At 48.5% G+C, this 24,350-nt stretch overlaps 1 protein-coding gene across 1 annotated transcript in view; it reads right to left on the bottom strand.

Annotated features, from left to right (window-relative positions):
- LOC144165191 (microtubule-associated serine/threonine-protein kinase 3-like) overlaps positions 1–24,350 on the bottom strand; it is a 156,084-nt gene that overhangs the window by 110,151 nt on the left and 21,583 nt on the right. The window contains exons 5-6 of the mRNA XM_077695303.1: positions 20,911–21,002; positions 1,699–1,864 (exon numbers count right to left, since the gene is read on the bottom strand). Of these exons, the coding sequence (XP_077551429.1) occupies positions 1,699–1,864; positions 20,911–21,002 (258 nt within the window). The remainder of the gene's footprint in view (positions 1–1,698; positions 1,865–20,910; positions 21,003–24,350) is intronic.

Below are 24,350 nucleotides of genomic sequence, written 5' to 3'. Positions count from 1 at the left end.
CGTGCGTCTGCTCTGTGGGCTGTAGACAAACGTACGCCCACACAATCAACTACCCAAGGGCCAGGAGAAAATACTCAGGGCCCTGCAAACTAACATTTACCCGCACTCGAGCAGATACCACTACATAGCCCCAACCACATATACCCCTTTGTGCCGCTTTTGTGGAGAATCCGGTACACTTTTTAGTGCAGAGCACTTTAGGGGCCCGGTTGTCGTCGTAGCTCGTTTGCCATCACGCTAGCTAGCCACCGCAAGTCACGTGACGTCTCGGCGCCACGCCCCCAAACAGACAAAGGTCCGGACAAAACTTAAAAGGATACTTCAACAAGATGTGTATCTGGTGTAGAATATGGAGTTTATTGGGAGCGAATTGGCCAGTTCTCCGGCGTAGGCCACCAGGCTAGCTCCCGGCTTGTCAACCACGTGGGCACCCTCACCTACGGCAGCCCGGCGAGGTTCGCCGATACGAGAACCCAGTAGAAAGTAGTGCCAAAGCACAGCCGTTTATTTGGGAACTCCGAAAACGTGCGAACACAAAGCTTGAAGGCGTTCACGAATCACGCCATCCGGTGGTGATCGCGGTCGGGTACTCGCGGCCCAAGACAACATCAGTCTCCACCTGAGATACATGGTCTGCCACGGTCGCGCTGTACCGCCGATCTCAACCGGGCCGGCTTTCCGAACTGAATCTCTCGATCTTCCGCACGCACCCGTTCGCGTAGCCGGCGCGCCTATGCAGCGCGCACACAGGTGGTGCCATCCCTCGAGGAAATGATGAACTAGCGGTGCGCCGACAGGTTTCAGCGCGTCGCGTTTCTCCCCGAAGCGCTCACCGGTTAGAGATCGCAGGCCGCGGTTCTCCACGATTCCCACAGTAGGCAGAACTGTTCCAAACTATTTGGAACCGCTGCCACTTGTCATACATGTCCCCATTATTTAGCGCAAAGATAACGGCAAGTGCATTTGAGGCAAAATATATCTAATCAACCGGCAGTCCCCGCGTCCATTTAGTTAGGAATGCTTATTGGGTTGATTTTTTTTTAACTGAAAATAAGGTTTATTTCAACCAACGATAGTAAGCGAAAAAAGTGGTCGCCGAGCAAAACAAAACGACGCATTCTAAATGACGCAGAAATGCTCCACGTGCGAGATGAAAGCAAGAACGAAAGGAACAAAAACAGGACTCTCGCTCGTGCTGTTCAGGGCAGAACAAAAAACAAAAGAAAAAGAAAAGGATGCGAGCTGTCCCAGAAGAAGGCGCGCGAGCACTGCACGAAAATCGAATTGCATTGAACGAACCTCTGCTGAATTCAAACAGCGAAGAACGGCGCCCCCATCCGTATGGGGAATCCCTGCTCTGCACTTCCGACAGCTTTCACGTTGAGTGGAAGGGCTCTAATTTTTCATATGGTCGACGGCTGCACACAGAGCCCAACTGATCGGCCCAATCAACCCCTTCCACACTTATGAGCTTTCGGAGAGCGCCTTGGCCAGCTCGTCCCTCAACTTCCAGCGTAAGTTTGTGAAGAGGGCAGAAGACGTGACCCGTGCCAATGGACTCCTGAAATGAGGAGGCCACCTCAAAGGCTCCCGTCTAGAAGCAAATAGATACGTTCCGTCTCCCTCTGTGCAAGGGCACGCACCACCGGTTGCTGCGCCCAACGGCCGAAGTGAGGTGAGCGCAGCTAGCTGGCTCACCTTGACGCAGAAGCAGCAGTAGTACTTGACCAGGAAAGGATTTCTGATGACGGACGCCACCACCTTGTCCATGGCGGCCTGTTTGTGGCGGCTGAAGCGGTCCATGTTCACCAGCTTCACCGTCACCACGAGGTTCGCCGGCCGGTAGCTCGCCAGGTAGACGGCCCTGTGCGTTACGAAGAGCGTGAGCAAGGCCCGAAGTTCATGCGTGAAAATGTGAAACATGAACACAAAAGAAGGTTTCGGCAATTGACAAAGCGAACAGCTTGTAGCTATCAGCTACTAAATTCCTTTTATGGAATCACAGTTTAGCTTCATGGCGGATCTTTTAACACTACACGAGAAATAAAGCAGCCTGAATGGTACGATTCATGCTACAGAAAGGGCCAGGTAACGTGATTTCGCTAGCTTCTCAAGCGCAGGCGTACTGAAGCCATCAAAACCATTTCATAATACCACGACCTTATCGCAGAAATCGTGAGCCAACTGGTGCCCAAGGTGAGACCAACTGTACGAAAAGTGTGAAGACGGGCTGTCACCATCAAATCCGATACCGGTAGTAACCTTGCCACACATGTTGCTTTATGCGCGAACGAGCCCTCATGCGAGCCCTTGTTTTGAGCATTGTCATGTCCTTAAGCGCTATGGTGACCAGAGAACGCGCGAGATCTTTGAAACTTTTTCTATGCACGAGCGAGCGGGCACATGCGTCAGAAAACCGTCTGTCGACTTGTTGCCCAAGGAGATGGCATTTCTACAATCTTAACTGTATCTTGTTTTAGTATTCCTCCTAGATTTTCTTATATTGCCTGCGCGCAATAAAATTCATTCAGTTGTCAGTCAGCGCCCATGTTTGTCTCTTTCTCGTCTTCCGTACCGTTTCTTTGCGCAGTTTTTTATCCTTCAGTGAGACAAACCGTGAGAGTCATCACGGAACGCATAAGCGAGCTCATAGAAAAATGTGCCAATGCACTCCGTGCATGGGCGCATTTATGCACATAAAGTTTATGCACATAAGGCAAAGAGCAGAAAAGGCCTCGCAGGGCAGAAGCAGCTACTGGCTTCGTCGTCACGCCTTATGTGCATGAACTTTCGCACGATATCAAGAAAGTGGCGAATAGACACGGCATACATTTGGGGTTCTCGGCCCCGCGAAAGTTGGGTGGTCTGTGCAGTCGCATCAACCGGTATACGCAAGCAAGGGTTACGTGTGGTACTAATCATGTTTCCAAATTTGTGTCTTGCGCCACACATTTTATTTATCCCAGGGAAGTAGGCAGGATTTCTTTTCCGATGGGGTTATGGGTTTTGGGAAAGGGGTAGTTTTGCTGAAGGTAGTTTTGCCTGGAAAAGATTTCGGGAGGGGTTGAAACCCCCAAACCCACTTTCTGGCTACGGCCCTGATTTATCCCATCCCCTTACCCCCGTGTGGCAAAGCTTGCATCGGCCAAACGTACCGCTGTATTAATGATCGCCTGAGGGAGCACAAGGCTTCCCTTTCCATGAGTGGCGGTGCTCATCTGCCGAGGCATTGCAGGCAGCGCGGGTGCACTCCTGCTTTTGACAACGCTGGCATATTAGGCCACGGAAGTACAAAAACCCAACGGGAAGTTTTGGAGCCTTTCTACACAAAGAAAGGGGCAAACAATTGCGTCAGTGACGCGTCAGTGCTCCTGTCTGGCAAAAAGATCAGCTTTCTAAACGCTGTGGTTGCTTGTTAAGACCTCGTTAATGCGACGCATGTCCATTAAAGGATGCGCAATGCTGTTGCCGGAAGGTATTTCTAGGTGTTTACGTGCTTTGTTCGTTCAGTTGTTAGTTCCCGCTTATCCTATCGTTTTCTTCTAACTGGGTCCTGTCTTCATCGCTGGTTTTTCATCCAATAAACGGGTACCAACTATACCAGTTCACCGCCTTGGTGGGGCAAAATATGTTTTGAAGAATGACTTAGAAATATTAATGACCAGAGATGTGCGGCCGACGTATTACGACATCTTTACATGAAAAGCATGGACACACCGTACAGGAGAAAAATCAGAAGTCTCAGAGCAAAGTATACAAAACCTGGAAGTGCAGGGGAAAGGATAAAGGCTATAAAAAATGAAGTGAAACAATCAGAGAAAAAAAGAGGATGGATGCAAAGAAGTCCGTAGATATATACAGGATTGCGAAGCGGGAAATCACGAGGGAAAAGTTCTTTGATATTACCAAATGAAGTGCATTGCTTTTTGAAGCCCGGGCTGGTTGCTTGCGAACAAAAACGCTTATCCGCGAGACGGTACAGGAAGAACTGTGCGCAGGTTGCAGCAGGGAGCCAGAAACCATGTATTGTAAAAGAGTGCAAGGGTATCCGTCCAGTCGTCAATGAGTAAGACATCGAGTTTCCGGAAGCCCTTGGCTTTAAGGTTACAGGAAAAGTGAATCGGACAGCAAGTAGAGGTTCCTAAAATAAGCTTAGAATGTTGGTGGGAAAAGCGAAGAGAACAATCTGGGAAGACATGCGAATAAAGAAGTCAGACTAGCGCAAAAATTCCATATAGATTTTTTTTCTCTTTTTTTATTTTTGGCGAGGTGATTGTACACTGGCGTTACCACTAAGGTCGTTGTGCAACCCCACCCCGTTACAAAGGGAAAGCCGCTAAGCATCATCATCATCATTGAATCACTGCTCCGCTTGTAACGTGGCCAACGAGCAAATTGATGTTATTCAAGTTGTGCTTCGGTTTATTTTTCAGTTCGACACTCCCACTCACACCCTCTGCGCTCATATCCTTCGAAAGAATGGGCATCAACGACCACCCCCCTTTGTCACGGGCGGCCGGTGGAGGACTCAACCTAGACACAAATACTAGAACAAGACACTACTGCACTATCTTCCCGCACTCAAAGTTAAGTTCTCATCTTAAACCGCGATACATGAAATGTCCGCACGTTAACTTTGTCACAATACTCCAGAACTGTCGATAACTTCTGTGAGCTGCGACATTTCAGCAAAGGTCAAAGCCCAGCCTACGACAAGGACAAGTTGTGAAATCTTTGCTGAGACTGCGCGTGGCACGAAATTCCGAGCTCGCACCGCAAATCTCATCGTTGATCCCAGTGGCTGAGTATTGTCGTTATGGTGAATCGTTGCGTGCATGGTCTCAAGAAAACTTAAAATACAGTTTTTTTTTTCGGGAACGGCCGATAAACATTCCGGATTTTACTGCATATCGTACCATCGGCAAACTCTACAGCATAAAATTACGGGCAAGTTGCCGTTGCATTAAAAGGTTTCTGCGACGCACATTTCCTGCTCTTAGTCTGTTATGTAAGGATACTGCTCCAAGAGGTACAAGAGTAAGGAGATAATTTTGTGATTCGTTGTATCGTGGTGGCTTTTCGGGGAAGAACGTTCTCGTTGAATTGATTTCAAAACCGTGAATTAACATGATACAACGCTTGCACCACGTAGCCACCCGAAGCTAATACCAAAAAGGCAAACAAAATCATTTTAAATAGCTACAGCGCGAAAAATAAACAAGGACACGAGAAAACGACGGAATGAGCGCTGACTTCCAGCTGAATCTATTACGAGGAAACTTGCACCTTTTCTACGCACCCATCATGTTAACAACAGCAAAAATAAAGGGCGCAAAACGAAAACAGACCCACAGCTCCTGATAGCACACCACCGTATCAACACCCGTTCACGCACTTGGCACAATCATAAAGATACCAAGTCGCACCAGATGCGCAGCCCTTAAAGGGGAAGCGTGCTCGTCTCGTGCCGGCCCAGGAAGACACCGACAACACTGTCGCTCCAAGAGTCATTGCAGAGTAATACACTACTGGGCGTTCAGCAAGCCGAGCATGCGCAGTGGGGGTGTGGACGGCGCGACGACAACGACAAGGTAGGGACATAGCCCCAACCATGAGATCCTTCGCATCTAAAAACACAGGTCGTTAGAAAAAACATGGACACGGACACAGTGTAGTGAAGAAAGATTGGATACGTGGTCTCTCAGGCACTGGATCTGTTTAAGGAAGGCTTAGCTGCTCTGCATATTACCCAATTCTTCCAATTCTTTTTTAATGTTCCCCCCTCCCAAAAATAAAAAGAATAACCTGGGGAACAACACCCGCTCCAGCAACGCTATGACAGGTTTGCAGCCAATCAAAAATAGATGAACAGGGGTTATAACCCAAACATACGTTTTGTAGTAAAAGCCAATTTGTAGAATTGGCTGCACGTGGTCTCTCAGGCACTGGATCTGTTTAAGGAAGGCTTAGCTGCTCTGCATATCACCCACGTGGTTCCGGAGAATGGATAAAGAAGAAATTTGGATTTGACCCTGGCTTTATGCGCGAATCGTGCGTTGGCAGTAAAACCCCGCGCCAACAAGCCGCTTCGTCCTTATCAGTCCGCACATTCCGGACTGGCAAAAATGGGAATAGTTAAACTTTGCGTCTCGGACGCCCTAAGCATGTCGTACCCCCATGCAGTGGAAACTGCCTTCGACGAACAAGTCCGTCGCATCCAAGCGGCTGGCTACCCACTCCACCTGGTCGTATCGGTGGAGGATGGCATCCTTAGGAACCTGAAATCTTGTCATCATAAGGATGCCATGATGAGCCTCCACATGAGAGAAATAGGACTGTTGTTATGTACTTTTACGGCTTGGGTCACGGTTTGAAAAAGATCGCCAACCATGTACAGTGGCGATCAATTTGAAGGTGATCGCTCGAGTGGCGAAGAAACAACCAGCAGCGCCATGTTACAGGTTATATCGTGATTGCATTGCTCAAGAAACTACGAAGGAAGAAGGCAGGGCTATTTTTATTTTCAAAGTTCTGGATAGGCCGCTGGGTAGATTCGAATGCCCGCCATACCATGCCGCCGTGATCACCTTCGAATTTATCATAACTGTACACCTGAAGGTAGCGTTGTCCCCACAAGCTCGTGAAATTTGCAAAGGACACTACAAAGAGAATCGCGAAGAACGTTGGGTGAAAAAAGAAGCTCGCCAGTCCACCCTGTGAATGTGGTTGAAAAGCAAAGCTGTAAACGACACTCTCAACGATTACAGATGCGACGTCTTTTAAATTCACTCACGTGGCTCTACAAATAGTGAAACCAGAGAAAAGTGAAATTCATTTAACCACAACATTTATTACTTCAAAGGCATATTCTTTGCTAAGGTTAAATCAATGCATGATCCATGAACGGTAGTTGGTTGGGTTGTATTGGTGAAGAACATAAGTGGAAGCTGTTTTTTTTATATATAAATAAAAGGAAGCTCAAACCCGGTGTTAGACGATCTCACTTCTCCCTCTCTGCCGCCGCCGACCGAGCCGACGAGATCGGCGGCAGAGGCGGAGGATTCATTGATTGAATCTTTTATTGGAACAAGGAGGGCACGTGCGCCGTATGGTGGGGAGAGGGATGGAAGGAAGGGGATTACCAATCAAGGACCGTATCCTTGTTATGGTGGTCTGAAAGTCTTCACCGGGGTCGGCTCCAGTTAGACTACTCGCGCCAGACGACTCTTAACTGCAAAAGCGGCAATTGTTCGTAATAAAGAACCGTCTAATCCAGTATGTGCTTCATGTTGTAGGGTGTTCGGATTAGTGTTTACAAGCGCTCTGGGCGATGTTTGGTAAAGTGTGGGCATCTCCACACTACGCGGTGGGGATCAATAAGTAAGATGTAATGCGTTGGTGAGAGAAATACTAGCGCATGCGCAAGGCGCGAACACGGCCGCTCCACGTGCCGTGGGAGGAGCACACAACGGCGCCAGAGGTCACGTGACGCTATCACGTGTCATTCAGCGAGAACGCAGGTGGTAAACCCTCAGACGTGCTTGTTGAGTGCACCCGCTGTCTCCCCCGTTTCCGCATGGGCTCGCAGCTCAATCGGTAAGACGACGGGCATTACTCTACTCTGTTACTCTTCTCCGTTACTCTGTTTGTACCAGCTTCGATTCCTGGCGGTGCCCGCAACTTCTTTTATTTATTCGCGGGAGTTTTCTGTTGACACCAACGGTCGCGAAAGAACCCTTGGGGGTAGAGGTGAAAATCTTTGCTTTACAAGACGAAGAATTGAAGCGCTAGGACAACAGGGACACAAGGCGCTTGTGCGTGTCGACGAAGTGCCTTGCGTGTGTCGACTCACTTGCCCCCGTTGTCCAAGCGCTTCAATTCTTCGTCATGTTCTACCAACAGGCCCAAACCAGCACCCCATGAACCTTGGGTGCCACGTAAAACATCGTGTGCAGTACGTCCCATGTGTGGAGCGTATCTTTTATCACATTCCGCTAAACAAATGTCGGTCAGTATACGTCGGACAACCTGGCCTTAATGACCGATTGAGGGATCGGGACAAAAACGTTCGTGAAGGGAATGATGGCCTCGTAGCCTCGCATTGAAAATCTTGCGGTGCAAGCCTGAGCTTGACATGCGCGAGGTGATAGGATGGAGCGGAAGCCGAACAACGCGAGAGACAATTGGAGTACACGAGATGGACAGGAGGGGTGGTAAATGTGTGAGCAGGGCGTCAATCACATCGTCCCAAAAAGAGGTTGATTTTGTGCTGTGCCTGGGGTGCGACTTAACTTAGTATCTTTATAGATTCTGCCAAGTGCGGGAACGAGTGATTATGCGGTGGGGTGTCATCAGGAGTTTTGGACCTGTTTTTATCTTTTATTTTTTACTGTTGTTAATATGATGGGTGCGTATAAGTTTTCTCGCAACAAATTCAGTAGGAAGTCAGCGCTCGACCCGTCGTTCTAGTGCGCACCACATTGGCCGCCGCTGTACCGCTGTACCGCTGCACTGGTCGGCGACTTTGGCTAGTTTCGGTTTCCAAAATTGGGGCAATCCTAGCGGCAGGGTAGTGCGGCGTGGCCCTTCCCTTTCCCTCAGCGTTTCTTTCTTTCCACACCGCTCCTCCTCACGGATGCGCGGCAGCTCACCGGCGGCAATATTTTTTTTTCTTTCTCTCGGCGCGCACGGCGGGCCAGTTCGGTGCGTGCGTGGGCGAGCCGGCGTGCGAAGTGAGGCCTAAACGCCTCCACGGGCCGAAAGTTTCGCTGCATGGTAAAATATATTCGAATGTATTCTAAATATGGGGCCGCGAAGGAAGGAGCGCTACCACTCCTACGAAGCTCTGTGGTGCAGCAACACAGGGCGAAACAGTTCGGCCAAGCTTCTCGCCTTCTCCAAAGACGACAGGCAAGCAAATTAGCTTTGTGCAAGTTATAGTGAATTCCTTAAAAGCCGACTGATTGCACTCTTCTGTTTTCAGAATACTTTTCCCATGTGATGTGAAGTTAATGAGACATGTCAGTCGTCTTGGAGTGGAAACTAATGTGCAAATGTATCCCAGCTCTGCAGGTACGCAAAGCTTTAATAGAAGTGAACGCGCCTTTGGCGCGCGCACTCTTGCTCGTAAGATCAATTTGTGGTGGCATTGCCGTTTTTTGACTGCCTTAGTAACTGCTTGAACGTCGATTCAGTATACTTATCAAGGTATTTTTTGTTGTTTCGTGCAGCAGGTATGAGTCTTGGTTTAGGCGCCAAGTAGAGGGCGGTTTGCGACTTCATTGTACGTTTCCTCCGGTGACTCTCCTCAATCCCTCCAATGTCATCACGACGCACCTCCTCACAAAGAAGGCAAGCTCAACTGTACGTGTTTCTTGTCTTTCACGGCGTACCTACTACCACGGCGATTGGTGGCGTAGAGGTGCTGCGCCCTAAGCCTTTTTTCCTCCGCTATCTTGCTCCAAAACGTATATTTGTGGCGAAACTACTGCCAAGCGTTGCTTCAGTGCTCCGAAAAATCTGACGTAACACGGCGGTGTTCAATGCCAGTCGCTTTTCAGAGGGAGCAGTGGAAGGTCAAACCCAAATATATGCGTTGTCTGCAGCCGCCATTGCAAACGTTTCACTCATTACAAGAACAATAATAAAACCATGTAGCAATGCCGGCTTTGCTGTTCAATCTAACCTGCGCGCCCGCGCCTTGTCATGTTATCGCGAGTGGGTTTGGTGTTCCATAGTTCTGAAGTTAGAATCGTCATGCCGTATCGCACAGGATGAGATAAGAGACACGAGCTAGAGGGTAGCTTGGCTTGTAACAACCTGGCCGATATATCCAATAATGAGCTTGGTAAATGCGGCTTACAATACAGGGAAGCTTTTAAAGCAAAGCTTTTTCCCTCTACCCCCAAGGGTTCTTTCGCGACCGTTGGTGTCAACAGAAAACTAAAACTCCAGCTAACAAATAACAGAATTTACTGGCACCGCCAAGAATCGAACCTGGAACTAATGGAGTAAAAAAGCCAGAGCCTGTTGTCTTACCGATTTAGCTACGAGGCCACGCGGAGTCGGGAAAGACAAGTGGTGCACTCACGAAGCACATCTACGGGTTTAACCCCTGTATTCTCGCTGCCTGCCACACGACAGCGATTAAAGGAAGCTCACACCAACCCATGGCATCTCACTTCTAGTACGCCAATGTGCTTAAGCCTGTGGCTTCCAGTGTTCACGTTCTCCTTGTCGTCCGCCCTCACGCCAAACGACACCTTAAAAACACATTCAAATACTCATTCATGGCTAGGCCATCACTCCAAGCCTCAGAACCAAGATCCTGGACCTACATCTTCAGGCGAACACCAAGAGTGTCGTATCCTTGCAGCGCCTCAAACGCAGGATCAATGAAATCATACACATGATCAGGCGACTTGCCACCAAGAAGCGAGGCCTCAAGGAATCCGATACCTTTCGATTAGTTCAAGCTTTTGTCCTCTCGAGAATAACTTACGTCAACCCTCTGTCTTCTTCTCGGCAAGGGGGACATAAAGATGCTTTATATAATGATTACAAAGGCGGTTGAGCAAGCCATTGGTCTTCCCATGAGTGCATCTACAGAGAGGCTGCTTAGTGCGGGGCGCTACAACACGGTGTAATGGCTGATAGAGGGCCATCTTTCTATTCAGAAGCTCCGAATGAGCAGAACTGCGGCGGGTCGCCGCATCCTTCACCAGATTGGCTGGGCAGCACAGAATGTCACTCCGCTTGATATATACGACGCACCCTTCCCCCACCCCACCGACACCTATCTATAGAGCAGGCACACCACTACCGTGCCTTGCAAACAAACACCTTTCCCTACCCAAAAAGAGTCTGCCACTACTCCGAACACATTACGTCCCCTAGGTGCCCCTTCTGTGGAGCAGACTGTACTCTTTTCCACATGGTTGGTGGATGCCACTCCCACCCTCTCCCCAAACCGAATCCGTACAACTCTCCCGAGCTCTGGAGGCGCGCCCTGTCCAGCTCATGCCTGTCCGACAGCTTCGACTGGTGGAGCGGGCTGTAGCGGCTGGCAAAGCATATGGTGTCCTGGACTGAGGACTCCACCTCCTGAAGACGTCACACAAATTTGTTACACAATAAAGATGTTTATCCTCCTCCTCCTCCTCCTGGACTTACGGCTACAAGAACTAAAGATGCTCCCTTTGCTTAGAAATACGAACTCCTCACATGACGAGGGTCGCCGACAAGCACGGGCTGAAACGCTCAACACATCCCTCGGTGGGCATCCTGCAGTCATCCACACAGACACCTCCCAACATCGAGGGCAGCAGTGCGCCATCATCGTGGATACCTCCAGAACCAACCTCCTTGCTTGTGCCTCACTCAAGACCGAAGACATGGCGGCAGCAGAAGAGGCAGCCATCGCCTTGCCTCTCACTTAACCAGGGGTTCGTAATGTAGTCACCGATACCCAACAAGCCTACCGGAATTACCAGTCGGGTTGGGTGTACTGAACTGCACTGCGTGTGCTAAAAAACACTCCCCAAATGATTACATTCAGTTCATTTGGACACCCGCTCACGCTTCTATGGAGGGCAACGAATACGCACACCACGCCTGCACTTTTACCCACCGTGCTATGGAGCCGCACGAGGACAGTCACCCGCTTGTCTCGTTCAGGGACATAACCCAGCATTATAACCTTCTGAGACAGACCCTACCTTCGCCTTTCCCTGACCTTTCAATAGAACAACAAACTACCCTACGGCTCATACAATACGTCTTCTTCCCACACCCGACGCGTCTTCACTTAATACACCCGAATCACTACGACGCTGCATGTAAATTTCTCTCAGAAGTAGGAACACTCCGCCCCGTAATCGGGGTGTGCGACTTTAGCCCTGAGCACACTCCCCTCTTTCCGTCAACTACCGAACAAGAAATGGGAGATGCTGCTGTCCAGCCCGGGTCTACCTACCCAGTTTCAGTTGGTGGACAGAGCATAGGCGGCGCGGACTGAATATGGGTTACAGTGAAGAAACCACTCCCCCGGGCCGCACTCTGGGCCGTTCAGAAATCTGAAAAGAAGTATTTGCTCCTCCTCCTCCTCCTCCTCCTCCTCCTCCTCCTCCTCATCATCATCATCATCATCATCATCATCATCATCATCATCATTATTATTATTATTATTATTATTATTATTATTATTATTATTATTATTATTATTATTATTATTATTATTATTATTATCATCATCATCATCATCATCATCATCATCATAATGCTGGTTATAATGCTGGGTTATGTCCCTGAACGAGACAAGCGGGTGACTGTCCTCGTGCGGCTCCATAGCACGGGGGGTAAAAGTGCAGGCGTGGTGTGCGTATTCGTTGCCCTCCATAGAAGCGTGAGCGGGTGTCCAAATGAACTGAATGTAATCATTTGGGGAGTGTTTTTTAGCACACGCAGTGCAGTTCAGTACACCCAACCCGACTGGTTGGGTTGGGTTTTGGACTGTTGGGGTTGGACTGTTGGGTTTTTTTTTTTTTTTTTTTTCCAAGATGGCGCCAAGCACGGATGCGTGTTCCCTCTGCTCGCAGTATTTCTACGGTAAACAAAAGTTTCTTCGTTGTGCTGACTGTCGGAAACGTGTTCATGTGAAGTGTGTCACCTGGCCGGACGATGAGCTCAACATGCTGAAGTCTGGGGAGCGGCAGTTTACCTGCAATAAGTGTGAGTGTGCCGCCGCTTCGCCTAGGCCTACCCGCGACATCGGCTTTACCGACGGAGCCGAAGCAGCCTCGGCGCATTCCCCTACCCGGCCGGCGGCGACGACGGCAGCGGCCACCCCTCCTAAGGAACCGGTTGACCTCGAGCAGGTTCTCCTGCGCGGCCTTCTCGTTCGCGCGCTCGAGGGAATCTCCTTTCTGACAGATCAGGTTTCCCAACTGAAAGGGGAGAATGAACGGATGCGCAGGGAGGCGGCGGCGAAGGCAGATGCACACGCAGCTGCTGTTAAATCGCTGCGGCAGGAAGTGCATACGCTTCGGAACGAGTTGACGCGTCAACGCTCTGAATCGACGTCGTTTCCTACTCTGGCGGCCACTACCAGTAGGACTGTGTGGCCTGCGCAGCCGGGCCCTGCTGGTGCGGTGGCGTCGCCGAAGTCGTCCGCTTGTGCTTCCCCGCCCGGCAACAAATCGTCGCCGCTTCCGGCGCTCTCGCCGTCTGTATGCGGGCCCGTGGGGCCAGTGCAGCCGAAAGCACCCGGAACTGCTGCCTCGGACACGCCTTCGCAATCGTCCACCACTGGTGAGAGCCCACCACTTCTACAGGCAACAGGCTATCGCCGTCCAACGAAGGAACGATCACCTGCGTGCTTTGGACTGGCAACAAGTACAACGTTGTCGGTCGCCAGTCAACATCGGCGATCAAAGGCGCTGTTCGTGACAAAGCTGGCTCCTGAAACATCGTCTTCCCAGGTGTCGGCATATGTTTCTAGCGTCGCGATCGCACCATTGATGTGCAAACGGCTGAAAACCAAGTACGAATCCTATGCCTCATTTTATGTTGCAGTAGACGACGAAACATTTCAGAAGCTGCAGGACCCGGGCCTATGGCCGACAAACTGCCTCTTTAAACCTTTCCAGGGAATTATTCATGATCGTCACCTGCACGCATCTGAGTTAGAAAATGAACTGGTCACTCATGAATAGGTCTCTTAACGTTTTGTATCAAAATTTCCGTGGTCTAAGGACTAAAGCTAACGAGTTTTTTTGTAATGTATCTTCCTCAATATTTTCTGTGATTGTTCTTACGGAGACCTGGCTCTTACCCAGTATCTCGTCTAAAGATTATTTTCCGCCTTATTACAACGTGTTCCGCAGTGACCGTGCCACACGCACGGGAGGGGGAGCTTTGATAGCCGTCAATAGCTCATTTAGATGCGTGAGGCGCGCAGACCTTGAGACAGAGGATGAGTCTGTCTGGGTTGAATTGTGTTGCATCGGTGGCGAACGCGTCCTGCTTGGAGCATTTTACTTAGCTCCTAACATAGCTCCGGTTTCTTTTCAAACTTGTTTAACATCGATAGAAAATGTAATTTCCTCTCATCCTAGACACCGTATCATGATTCTCGGTGACTTTAACTCGCCGGGAATAGAATGGGGTGACCTTAGTATTTCTCATTACAATACCTACGTTCTTCAAAAGGCCTCAGCCTTACTGGACTTTATTTCATTTACTGGTCTTGAACAGTGCAACCACGTTGTGAACTCTGCTGGCAGCTTACTTGACCTTTGTTTTTCAAACATCGAAAACATCAGTGTCAACATAAGCCCTACTGGTTTGGTTACCCCGGACAATTACCATCCACCCTTATCTATAGTACTACCGATTCATAGTGATGTGCAAAAGGCCAAGCCACGTGTTTCCGAACTCCCCCGCTATAATTTTGCTGCAGGTGACTACATTAGTTTTTACCAGTACTTGTCGAATTTTGATTGGTCGGCAATCCTCGCGTCAAATGACCCGAATTTTCAGGCCAGCGAATTAACCAAAGTACTGCAAGAAGGTATGCGCAGATATATACCACTAAAAAAATCCAAATCTTCGAAGTATCCTTTCTGGTTCTCGAGTGAACTCCGGTCGGCGCTAAAAGGCAAAGAGCGTGCCCACAGGAAAGCTCAAAAGAATGGGGTGACAAAATGGAAGTTAGAATTTAAAGAATACCGGTCACTTTGTAAAAAACTGTATGATCGTGATCGGTCTGCATACATTACGTCCATAGAAAGCAATCTTAAAAGGAACCCCAAAGATTTATGGAAATATGTCCGCAGTAGATCACCCCAGAATAACACTGAATGCATTAATCTTCTTAACTCCGATGGAGTAATCATCGATGACGTCCCTGCCGCGTTCGCTCAGCAGTTTAAAACGGTGTATAGGGATACCTGCGACGTTCCGTCAGCTCCGATGTCCAATTGTCGCGGTACGGCACCTAGCACGGCATTTGTGGGGGAGGAAATCGTGATGAAAAGCCTACGGGACGCGAAGCCCTCGCTAGCCTGTGGCCCAGATGGCATTCCCATGGCTCTACTCAAGGCTTTCAGTCCTATCCTTGCTCCAGTGCTTGTGTGTGTGTTTAACAACTGTATTAGTACTGGCACGTTTCCTAACTGTTGGAAAATTGCTAAAGTTGTACCTGTACACAAATCCGGGTCAAAAACAGATGCAAAAAATTATAGACCGATTTCCCTCCTGTGCAGTGCTTCTAAAATTTTTGAATCTATAATTCATTCCCTCATTACATCCAGAGTAAGATATGAAATTATTCCAAATCAACATGGTTTTATACGTGGCCGCTCGACCACTACAAACTTAGTTTCTTTTATGGAACATGCGTCAAAGGCAGTGGAAGACCGAGGCCAACTTGACGTGGTATACTGTGACCTTAGCAAGGCGTTCGATGTGGTTTCCCATTCATTGTTGTGTAGAAAACTTTCCCACCTTGACATTCCTGATCCGTTGCTGGATCTGCTTCGTGACTACCTTACCAGTCGTCACTGCTACGTTCACTGTAACGGGCAACACTCCGGAACGTACTCAGCCACCAGCGGGGTGCCTCAGGGCTCAGTCCTTGGTCCTCTTTTGTTTTCACTGTTTGTCAACGATGTTTCGACAGCAATTCAGTACTCATCGTTCTTGCTATACGCAGACGATATAAAAATATTCAAAGTTATTGGCAACATCTCAGACTGTGCACAACTGCAATGTGATATTGCCGCGTTTTCGGGCTGGTGCAACAGAAATAAGTTGATACTCAACAGTGCAAAAACCAAAGTGGTGTCGTATACCCGTAAAACAGATGATATCAATTTCACCTATCGCATAAGTGAAGAAGATCTGAATCGGGTATGCCACATCAGAGACTTGGGAGTTTTGTTTGTCTCTAAGCTCACATTTACAGCCCATACTAATGAGATTACCCGTTGTGCTTTGCGAACACTAGGTGCAACATGTCGTGTCTCCAGAGAATCCAACTATCCAGACACATTTCTTCAGCTCTATACCTCAATGTGTCGCCCTCTATTGGAATACGCATCCGTGGTCTGGAATGCAACGTGTCGGTCCAACGCGGCGGCCATTGAGAGAGTGCAAACTAAATTTCTCTCAATACTAAAGCATAGGTACGCTACTGCGAAGGCTAAAGATGATCCTGGTGTTGATGACGCCAGCTTGCTTGTAATGGACCCATTACACAGTCGGAGGGCCAAGGCTGACCTTTTATTCTTGTACAAACTGGTCCACAGCCTCATTGATTGTACAGAGTTGCTGGGTGCCATAAATTTGAGAACCCCGACAGGCAACACCAGGGCCCCTAGACCGTTTCATGTCTCTGCCCGTGTCAAGAGTCCCGTGGGACGCATTCAGCACCTACACAATATGCACGCAGAAAGTTTGGACGTATTCCAGCGTCCCTTTCCAGCTTTTTGTAAGAAACTGCGTCGCTTGACAAACCAGGAGTAGTTTGCTTGCCCTAGTATGTAACGTCCATTCACACACTCTATGCTGCCGGGGTTGGTTAACTATGTATGTATACTAATTGTTTCGATATTCACTTGTGTATCTAAGTTTTATGCCTTCATTGTGGCGTGATCTTTAGCTAATATCTTTTTCCGGTCTACATGTTTCAGTGTACAGAGTTTTAATCATGCCTTGTTGTATTACACTTGTAGTCTCCATAGCAGTCAGCAGTGTCTTATTGCTATGCATTGATTGCAATGCCTTGTTTGCATATGTGCTCGGGTCATGTGCGTGTGTCGGCGTGTGTGTATCTCAAAGTGTATCATTCTCGTTCAGACTATACAATGCTATTTTCTACATTTCTCTGAGATATACACTTTTCTTTCTTTCCGCACCAGCACATCGTTCCTTGACACACTAATGAACAATTAATTGGTTGTTTCATTCATCATTTTTATTATCTCTGCGATTTGTTGGTCTGATCATTTATGTCTATACTCCTGCCATTGTTTTTTTTCGCTATTGTTCTGTCAAACTTGTTGCTCTTTTTGCTGTGTGTCTCGACAAGATGGGACATCGCAAAGGCATCGCTCGTTTTAGGGTAATACTTTATTGCAGTGTGACTTTTCAAAAATCAAAACTCTCGTTTTATATGTACATTCTGTCTCCATCATGTGCACTGTGTATTTTGTTGTATATTTCCTTTTTCAAGTGCCTTGAAAGTTTCGCTGGCCGAGTGCCATAGCTTGCAACGCTGTTTTTTTTTTTTTTTTTTTTGCTTTTCTGTCATATCGGGGATTTTGTGTGTTGTGCCGTGCTGTCTTACGTTTCTTTTAATAATGTATTGTATATGGTGTGCCAGCACCAAGACCTTAGGGTTGTTCCTGGGCACTGAAAATAAAGGTTGATTGATTGATTGATTGATTGATTGATTGATTGATTGATTGATTGATTGATTGATTGATCATCATCCAGCTCCTGCCTCGTCACTGCCGCCGATCTCGTCGCCTCCGTCCGCGACGACAGAGGCGAAAAAGTGAGATCGTCTAACACCGGCTTTGAGCTTTAATTTTATAAAGAAAGTTTTTACTCATGTGCTACACCAATACAACTCAACCAACCACCGTTCATGCGTCATGCATTAATTTAACGTTACCAATAATATCTCTTTGAAGTAATAGAGGGTGTGGTTAAGTGCATTTCGCTTCTCTGTGGTTTAACTATTTGTAGAGCGACGTGAGTGATATTGACGTCACATGGGTAGTCGTTGTGGGTGCCGTTTACAGCTTTGCTTCCAAACTACATTCACAGTGTGGATTGGCGCTATTTTTTTTTCTGCGTGTCTTCTCCCCACCCCCTTCCCTCGGTGCGCAGACTGTTCACGCGCCATTAAAAGAAAAGACGGGTGCGTTCGCTTTGTGTTGCGATTCTGTTCTGTGCTCTACGGCGTGGTTGCGCATTATTTTTGTTCGTGGATATAATCAACCAATGAGTGGTCTATAGTGCGGTCATTGTGTTGCAGCAGTTTTTTCTCGCTCCATTTTGTTTGTGTGAACACGATTTGTGGGTAGTGTATGCAGGTTAATGGGCGGGTCAACACTTTCCTTCAGAGTTTGCGTTAACTCGCCCGAAAGGCAGGGCTTGAAGCATGCGTGTGCGTGCTTTCTTTTAAAATTTAGTTTCTCAATTATTGCTTCTCTGAACTGAAACGAATTAATGCCTAAGGAACATTCCTGTCTCTAGGTGAGCCGAAGAAATAAGTATACATGGAGTGGAACTTTCAAGTTCTTTTCTTCTCCCGGCCAGGTGTGCGCGAAACAAAATCTGTGTTGGGACTACAACTTCCGAAGTTCTTCTTTCGTAGTCAAGTATTGTGTAGCAAAATGTGTATGTAGCACTTTTTTTTCCTATTGCGCACTATTGTATGCCTAAATTTGCATATGTCATATTTTTTCTTGGAGTCCAATGCTGTGTACATGAAATGTATGTGTAATATGTGTAGTAATGTGTAGTACATGTGCTTTCATGACTTCGAATTAAAGACGTCCTCATATGAATTCTGAATAAACGCAAAGCAAAAAGAATGTTTGTGTAACGCTCCAATTAATATCGCCGCAAAGACAACAATTGGAAACCAGAAAACATACTATTACCTACATGCTTTTATGTTCAATTATTAAACACGCTACTGCACACATACCGAACAACGTGCGGCGGCCATTTCGCGTCATCGCTTTCTTTTCGCGCTTTCGTCCAACTTTCGCGCCTGGTGCCATTGCCGAGCGGCCCATGAGGCAGCGACCGGAGGCCGCGGAAAAAAATGACGTCAGCAGCATCCGCGACGTCACTAACCTCCTTTCTCCCCTCGCCACTCGCTGCCATGACGATAAGTGCAAAGTTTTTCAGACGCCACGTACCACTAGGGGAGGATTTGGCGCTGTTGGTGCGAACTGCGCGGGACCACGGTGGATGCTACAGAGGCCTCCCCGTGACCATAGAGTTTCATGTATGTTAGTATGAAACTCTATGCCCGTAACCACGGAGCCCGTGACCGCGGTTAGGCGGCGGCAAAAATGGCGACGGCGCCTTAACCAAGCGAGCGACGACAGACTGCGGAAAAAAGTGCGGCGAGACGCTGCTGTGTGCGATGCTTGGCGAAAGGGTGAGGGGGAGCAGTGCGCGTGACGATGGTGTGCGTTCACTTCCCGCCGATCGCGGTCCCTTCCTGAGACGCACTTCGCGCCGCCTACACAAGAGGCTCATCATCACTACGGTCGAGAGAACCACCGAGTGAGCGCAGCCTCAGCGATTATGTGCGCTCGTTTCCTAAGGCTCAGTTTAGCTGCGCGCACAAATTTGGCATAGGGAGTATCGTAATCGCCAGCCACATTTCTTCTCGTGTCCTTCTTTCTTTTTCGTGCTGTCGCTATTTTAAAAAGAACTACCACCTCGCCCAACAGTACTTCGTTAAAAATTATTCTCCTTTCAAGCGTAAGGAACGCGACACCTTTTGACATGGCAACCACGCTGCCAGCATAGCTAGACGAGCTACGGTAATTTAGGCGCGCGAAAAGAGCTGTGATTCGTTAAAAGGTGGGCTTGTCGACGATTCATATTTGATGAAGGCGCACAGCGGAAAAAACGCGGACAACGGACACGACTTGGTGGGAACAGACAGCGGCTGTCCTGCGGCCTTCTTGTCCGGTGTCCCTGTTTTTTGCGCTGTGTGCCTTAGCTGATTCGTAAAAAGTGTGGTGAGAAAAAAAACGTAATGGTATAAGAACTTTGCGCCCAACCCGATAGACAACTTTAACTCGAATACTACCGTAATTACCTGCATATTAAATGCACGTGATCGGAGCCGGGCCAATAATAATCGAACAGACAAGAAGCGTACTTGCCACTATGTGAGCTGTACCTTTGTTCAACATCTGTTCAGCTGACGCAGGTAGCATGCGATGATTGAGTCTGTATTCGACTGCCTCAGCATGCACTCTGAACTGACTTTTGTGAGCCGGTAAATATTTGAGTAAGCTTCTCGAGAGAACGGTCACCGATACAGAGCCTTCATAATAGCGGGAAAACTAGCAGGCAGTTGATGCGAACTTTAGGCTTTCCCTGAAAATGAGGGAAAGTAATACCGACAATTCGCACACTGCGGGAGGAATATAACATCAAGAATGCAAACAAAATTAGTCCCAAGCAGCATCAAATCGGGAACAAGATTATGTACATGAATCGCAGCGCTGTGTTCATTGTTGCACGCACAGTTCACAGGAGGACGTGGCTCGTATACAATTTCTGTACCTCACATCCCAAAAGGGCTTTATGGGATTTTTTCGCAATATTTCTCGTATTGGTGGAGTTCTAGTACTGGGATATTGCTAACCTTAAAAACTTCACCGATTCACATCGGTGTCCACGGGTTTTTTTTCCCTCGACGCCTGGAGAAGACACGACACTACCAAGAAAAAACTCAGGTTCGGATTACGTGCACACCCCTTTTTTCTTATGTTTGGTGCTGCCCTGAGGAGCCCAACGGAACTGTCTTATAATGGCAATACTTTGCAGGAAGATGATTCTCGCTTAATACTCACATAGCAGAAGAACGTAGCGAAAATTTGTGCTGTTTTTTTTTTCTCTCGCAATTAGCCGATAATTTTTTTTATTCCCATACGGTTACGCCTAATGACTCACACTTCTGTGGGACCTCGCACGATTGTGGGTAAACGACATACCGATCATAAGAACAATCTTCTACGTTCGATACAATCTTTGAGAAAAAACTCGGCAGAGAAGTAGAGAAGCTTCCAGCTGAAAAACGAAGCAACGTCCGCAAAGCCGGACACGGTAATCAGTGTGGCGGGCGACTGCGAACGAGCAACGTACCCGAATCCACCGGCTCCGAGCATTTTCAGGTTCTTGAAGTCACGCATCCGAGGAACGAAGGAGGAGAAGGGAAGCGGCTTGGGCGGATTTAACTGCAAAGAGCAGAGGAACGACCTTTTGGAGACTATATATATTGGTAGACGTGCGATTAAAAACAACTGCAGTGGTTTACTGACGTTTCGACTGGAGGACCAGTCTTCATTTTGAGTTGAAGACTGGTCCTCCAGTCAAAACGTCAGTAAACCACTGTTTTTGCTGTAATCCTGCGTCTACCATTTTCTCAACTATTTCTCCTGGCTCCTCGAGAAGTTTCGTCTACTATATATATATATATATATATATATATATATATATATATATATATATATATATATATATATATATATATATATATATATATATATATATATATATATATATATATATATACATGTATATATATATACATACAAGACAAGAAAACTTTCAACAAGGTAAAAGCACGATTGTTGCCAACGTTTCAGCAAAGAGACTTGCTTTCGTCAGGGCAATCTCTCGCCTGGCTGGCACGCTTTATATAGGGGTAGGTCCCCAGGTGAGAGGGGGGAAGGAAAGGAAGTGAAATTGAGAAAGAGGATTGGTTTGGGAGTATGTAGGGGGAGAGATTGAGGGGCAAAGAAGGTTGTATAGTTTAAGCCGCGAAGTAGGTCACACGGAAGTCAGCTGGTGGTTGATATTCGTGGAAGTTTTGGAGAGAAAGGATGAGAGGGTGTTTGTTGACCCGCCGCGGGGCATCCTGAAAGGTTCTCAGAACCGCCGGAAGCAGACCAGGCGGTGAGAGTGGGGTCCTTATCAGAAACTATCTGCAAGCCTCAGGTGAAAAGAAAAGATAGAGAAGAAAAGTTAGACCTCGTTCTAGGTTAGATCTCGTTCTAGAACGAGGTCTAACTTTCTGTCTCACAAATAACCATGTGAATGAATACGAGTTACATAAAGATCTCACTGAATTTTCTCGGAGAATGAGACTAAGCGAGTTTTTTTCGCAAAAGCAGGACCAACCTGACATTAACAAATGCACCCTCCACCCTCCTAGCACTTGGACTCCAGGGCCCGTTTGCCCGAACGCCATAAGTGTTGGAATAAGTTCTCAACTACGACTTCAGCTCTGTCTAGGTAATAAGTCGTTTGCCCGAAATTATCACAAACGATCGGTTAACGTAGCATTTCCGTCGGGGTTTCTGTCAACCGGCTTATTTGCCGTGGTCGACTTCGACTTATTGGCATCTTATTCGTAAGCGGGAACTTATGCGTACGGGCAAACGGGCCCAGATGTAGATCAATCTCCAGAATTAGATCTGTACTTAATATCAGTATCAAGAGAAATATTGGCAACAACCAAGCGATCAAACAATTCGGATTAGTGTTTACAAGCGCTCTGGGCGATGTTTGGTAAAGTGTGGGCATCTCCACACAACGCGGTGGGGATCAATAAGTAAGATGTAATGCGTTGGTGCGAGAAATCCTAGCGCATGCGCAAGGCGCGCACACGGCCGCTCCACGTGCCGTGGGAGGAGCACACAGCGGCGCCAGAGGTCACGTGACGCTATCACGTGTCATTCAGCGAGAACGCAGGTCGTAAACCCTCAGACGTGCTTGGTGAGTGCACCCGCTGTCTTGCCCGTTTCCGCATGGGCTCGTAGCTCACTCGGTAAGACGACGGGCATTACTCAACTCTTTTGAGCCACTCAAGGATCGCAACAATAGCTTCGCGGCTGACGTTGTCGTATGCTTTCTTGATATCCATCGCCAAGACAGCATTCTTTGTAGATGTCTCAGCTGCCTCCTTTACTGCCGGGCAAATGCTCCTAAGCCGTACAGGAGCACTGAACACTGCCCTGTGATAAGACGTGCGTTGTCCAGACAGGGAGGTGTGTAAACGTTCGATTAAAAGAGCATGAACGATCCGTAGGAAACGACACCTCGGTGCACTTGGCCGCGCATACACGCACGTGTCGTTGTGTCCTGTGTGTCGCGGCGACGCAAGGAGGGAGCCCGACAGCCGGTCGAGCTCAATTGCTGCAACGTGGGAGCGCGCTTGCACCACCAAGGCCGCCGAGCATCCCCCACCTGCGCCGACTGCCCAGAGCCCGAGACGCTAGAGCACTTGCTGTGCTCTTGCCCGCAGCACGACACCGCAAGGGCACAACTCCGGGCCGAAGTCCAGCGACTCGGTGCCCCAAGCCACAAGCTAGAAGACTTCCTGTTCCCCACGGGACCGGACGCCATCCGACGGGAGGTCTTCCAGCACCTAGTCAACTTCCTGGTTACAACAGGACTAGCGCTGCGTTTGTAGCCATCGAGTCATGGACTAAACGAACGCGATACAGACTATCTCCCACTCTCCTACCGCTCTTCTCTTCCCCCTTTTCTCTTCCTATCCTTTGAAGCCGCAATCCCCTTCCCTGGACTGGGTCGTAAGAGGGTTAACTCCCCGCTGAGTTCAACAATATCCCCAGGCCTTTTCTCTTCCCTCCTTTGTTAATAAATCACCACCACCACCACCACCGTTCGCTGGGCTGATCAGGCACAACTGCCACGAGCGCGAGGCGCGAGCTAGGCCCGTGCCCCCATGCCCGTGCGAGCCGCTTCTTTATTATAATCATCAACACACTCCCCCGCCGCCAAGGTGCGCAGGCCAAGCGCGAGGAAACAGCTGATAGGCGGTAGCCGATCCCACAAATGCACTCATGTTCAATAGATAAAACAGCCAGTTAAGCACAGCACTAGAAAGGAGGTTCAGGGGGATAAATGCGATGTAAAGGCAGCAGCCAAAGACGAGGAAAATTGCATGTGGAGGCGGAACATCTCGTTGCACACCCAAAATGCGTCCACACAGTATCACAGAGCACTTGGCGCTGGTGCGTCGCTCGTGGAACTGCGCTGAAAGGACAAGCATCCAATGCTGTGCCACTTAGCAGCCTGGCGCAGTGTCACTCAACCGCTAATACAGAATCAGCTTGCGGCGTTTCTATGAGTTTCCTCGGCCTCGGGCTGCGCCACATAATGTTTGACGAAAAGACCGAGCGACAAAGAGCGCTGTTCTCCGGAACGAAGAGCGCTGTTCTGAAGAGCAGCGGTTGGAAATACTGGCGATGCCATGCCTCTGTTCAAAAGTGTGTTGTCGTCATTCGATAACACGATGCTTTTCGTGCCCCTAATTCTGCTTGCCAGCACTCGAGACGGAATGCGCGGGTCGGCAGGTGTTATTCCTGAGGCAATCCCATTTAGCTGTGATTCATGCGAAGGATTCTGAAAGGCTGGAGGCTGGCGCTCGGATGTCTTCAGAGTCAGCGGTACTGGGTCGGAACGCTTGAAAACTTTTGATGCGTGCGTTGAACTGTCGGGAGCCGGTAACGTGTGCACGGTGCTCTTGGGCTCTCGCAGCCCCTGCAGAGGCTTCG

Source organism: Haemaphysalis longicornis, unplaced genomic scaffold (genome assembly GCF_048455015.1).
Source record: "Haemaphysalis longicornis isolate Haplotype H1 unplaced genomic scaffold, Haemaphysalis longicornis Haplotype H1 scaffold_14, whole genome shotgun sequence".
Lineage (NCBI taxonomy): Eukaryota > Metazoa > Arthropoda > Arachnida > Ixodida > Ixodidae > Haemaphysalis > Haemaphysalis longicornis.
This window is presented reverse-complemented; position numbering and strand designations above follow the sequence as displayed.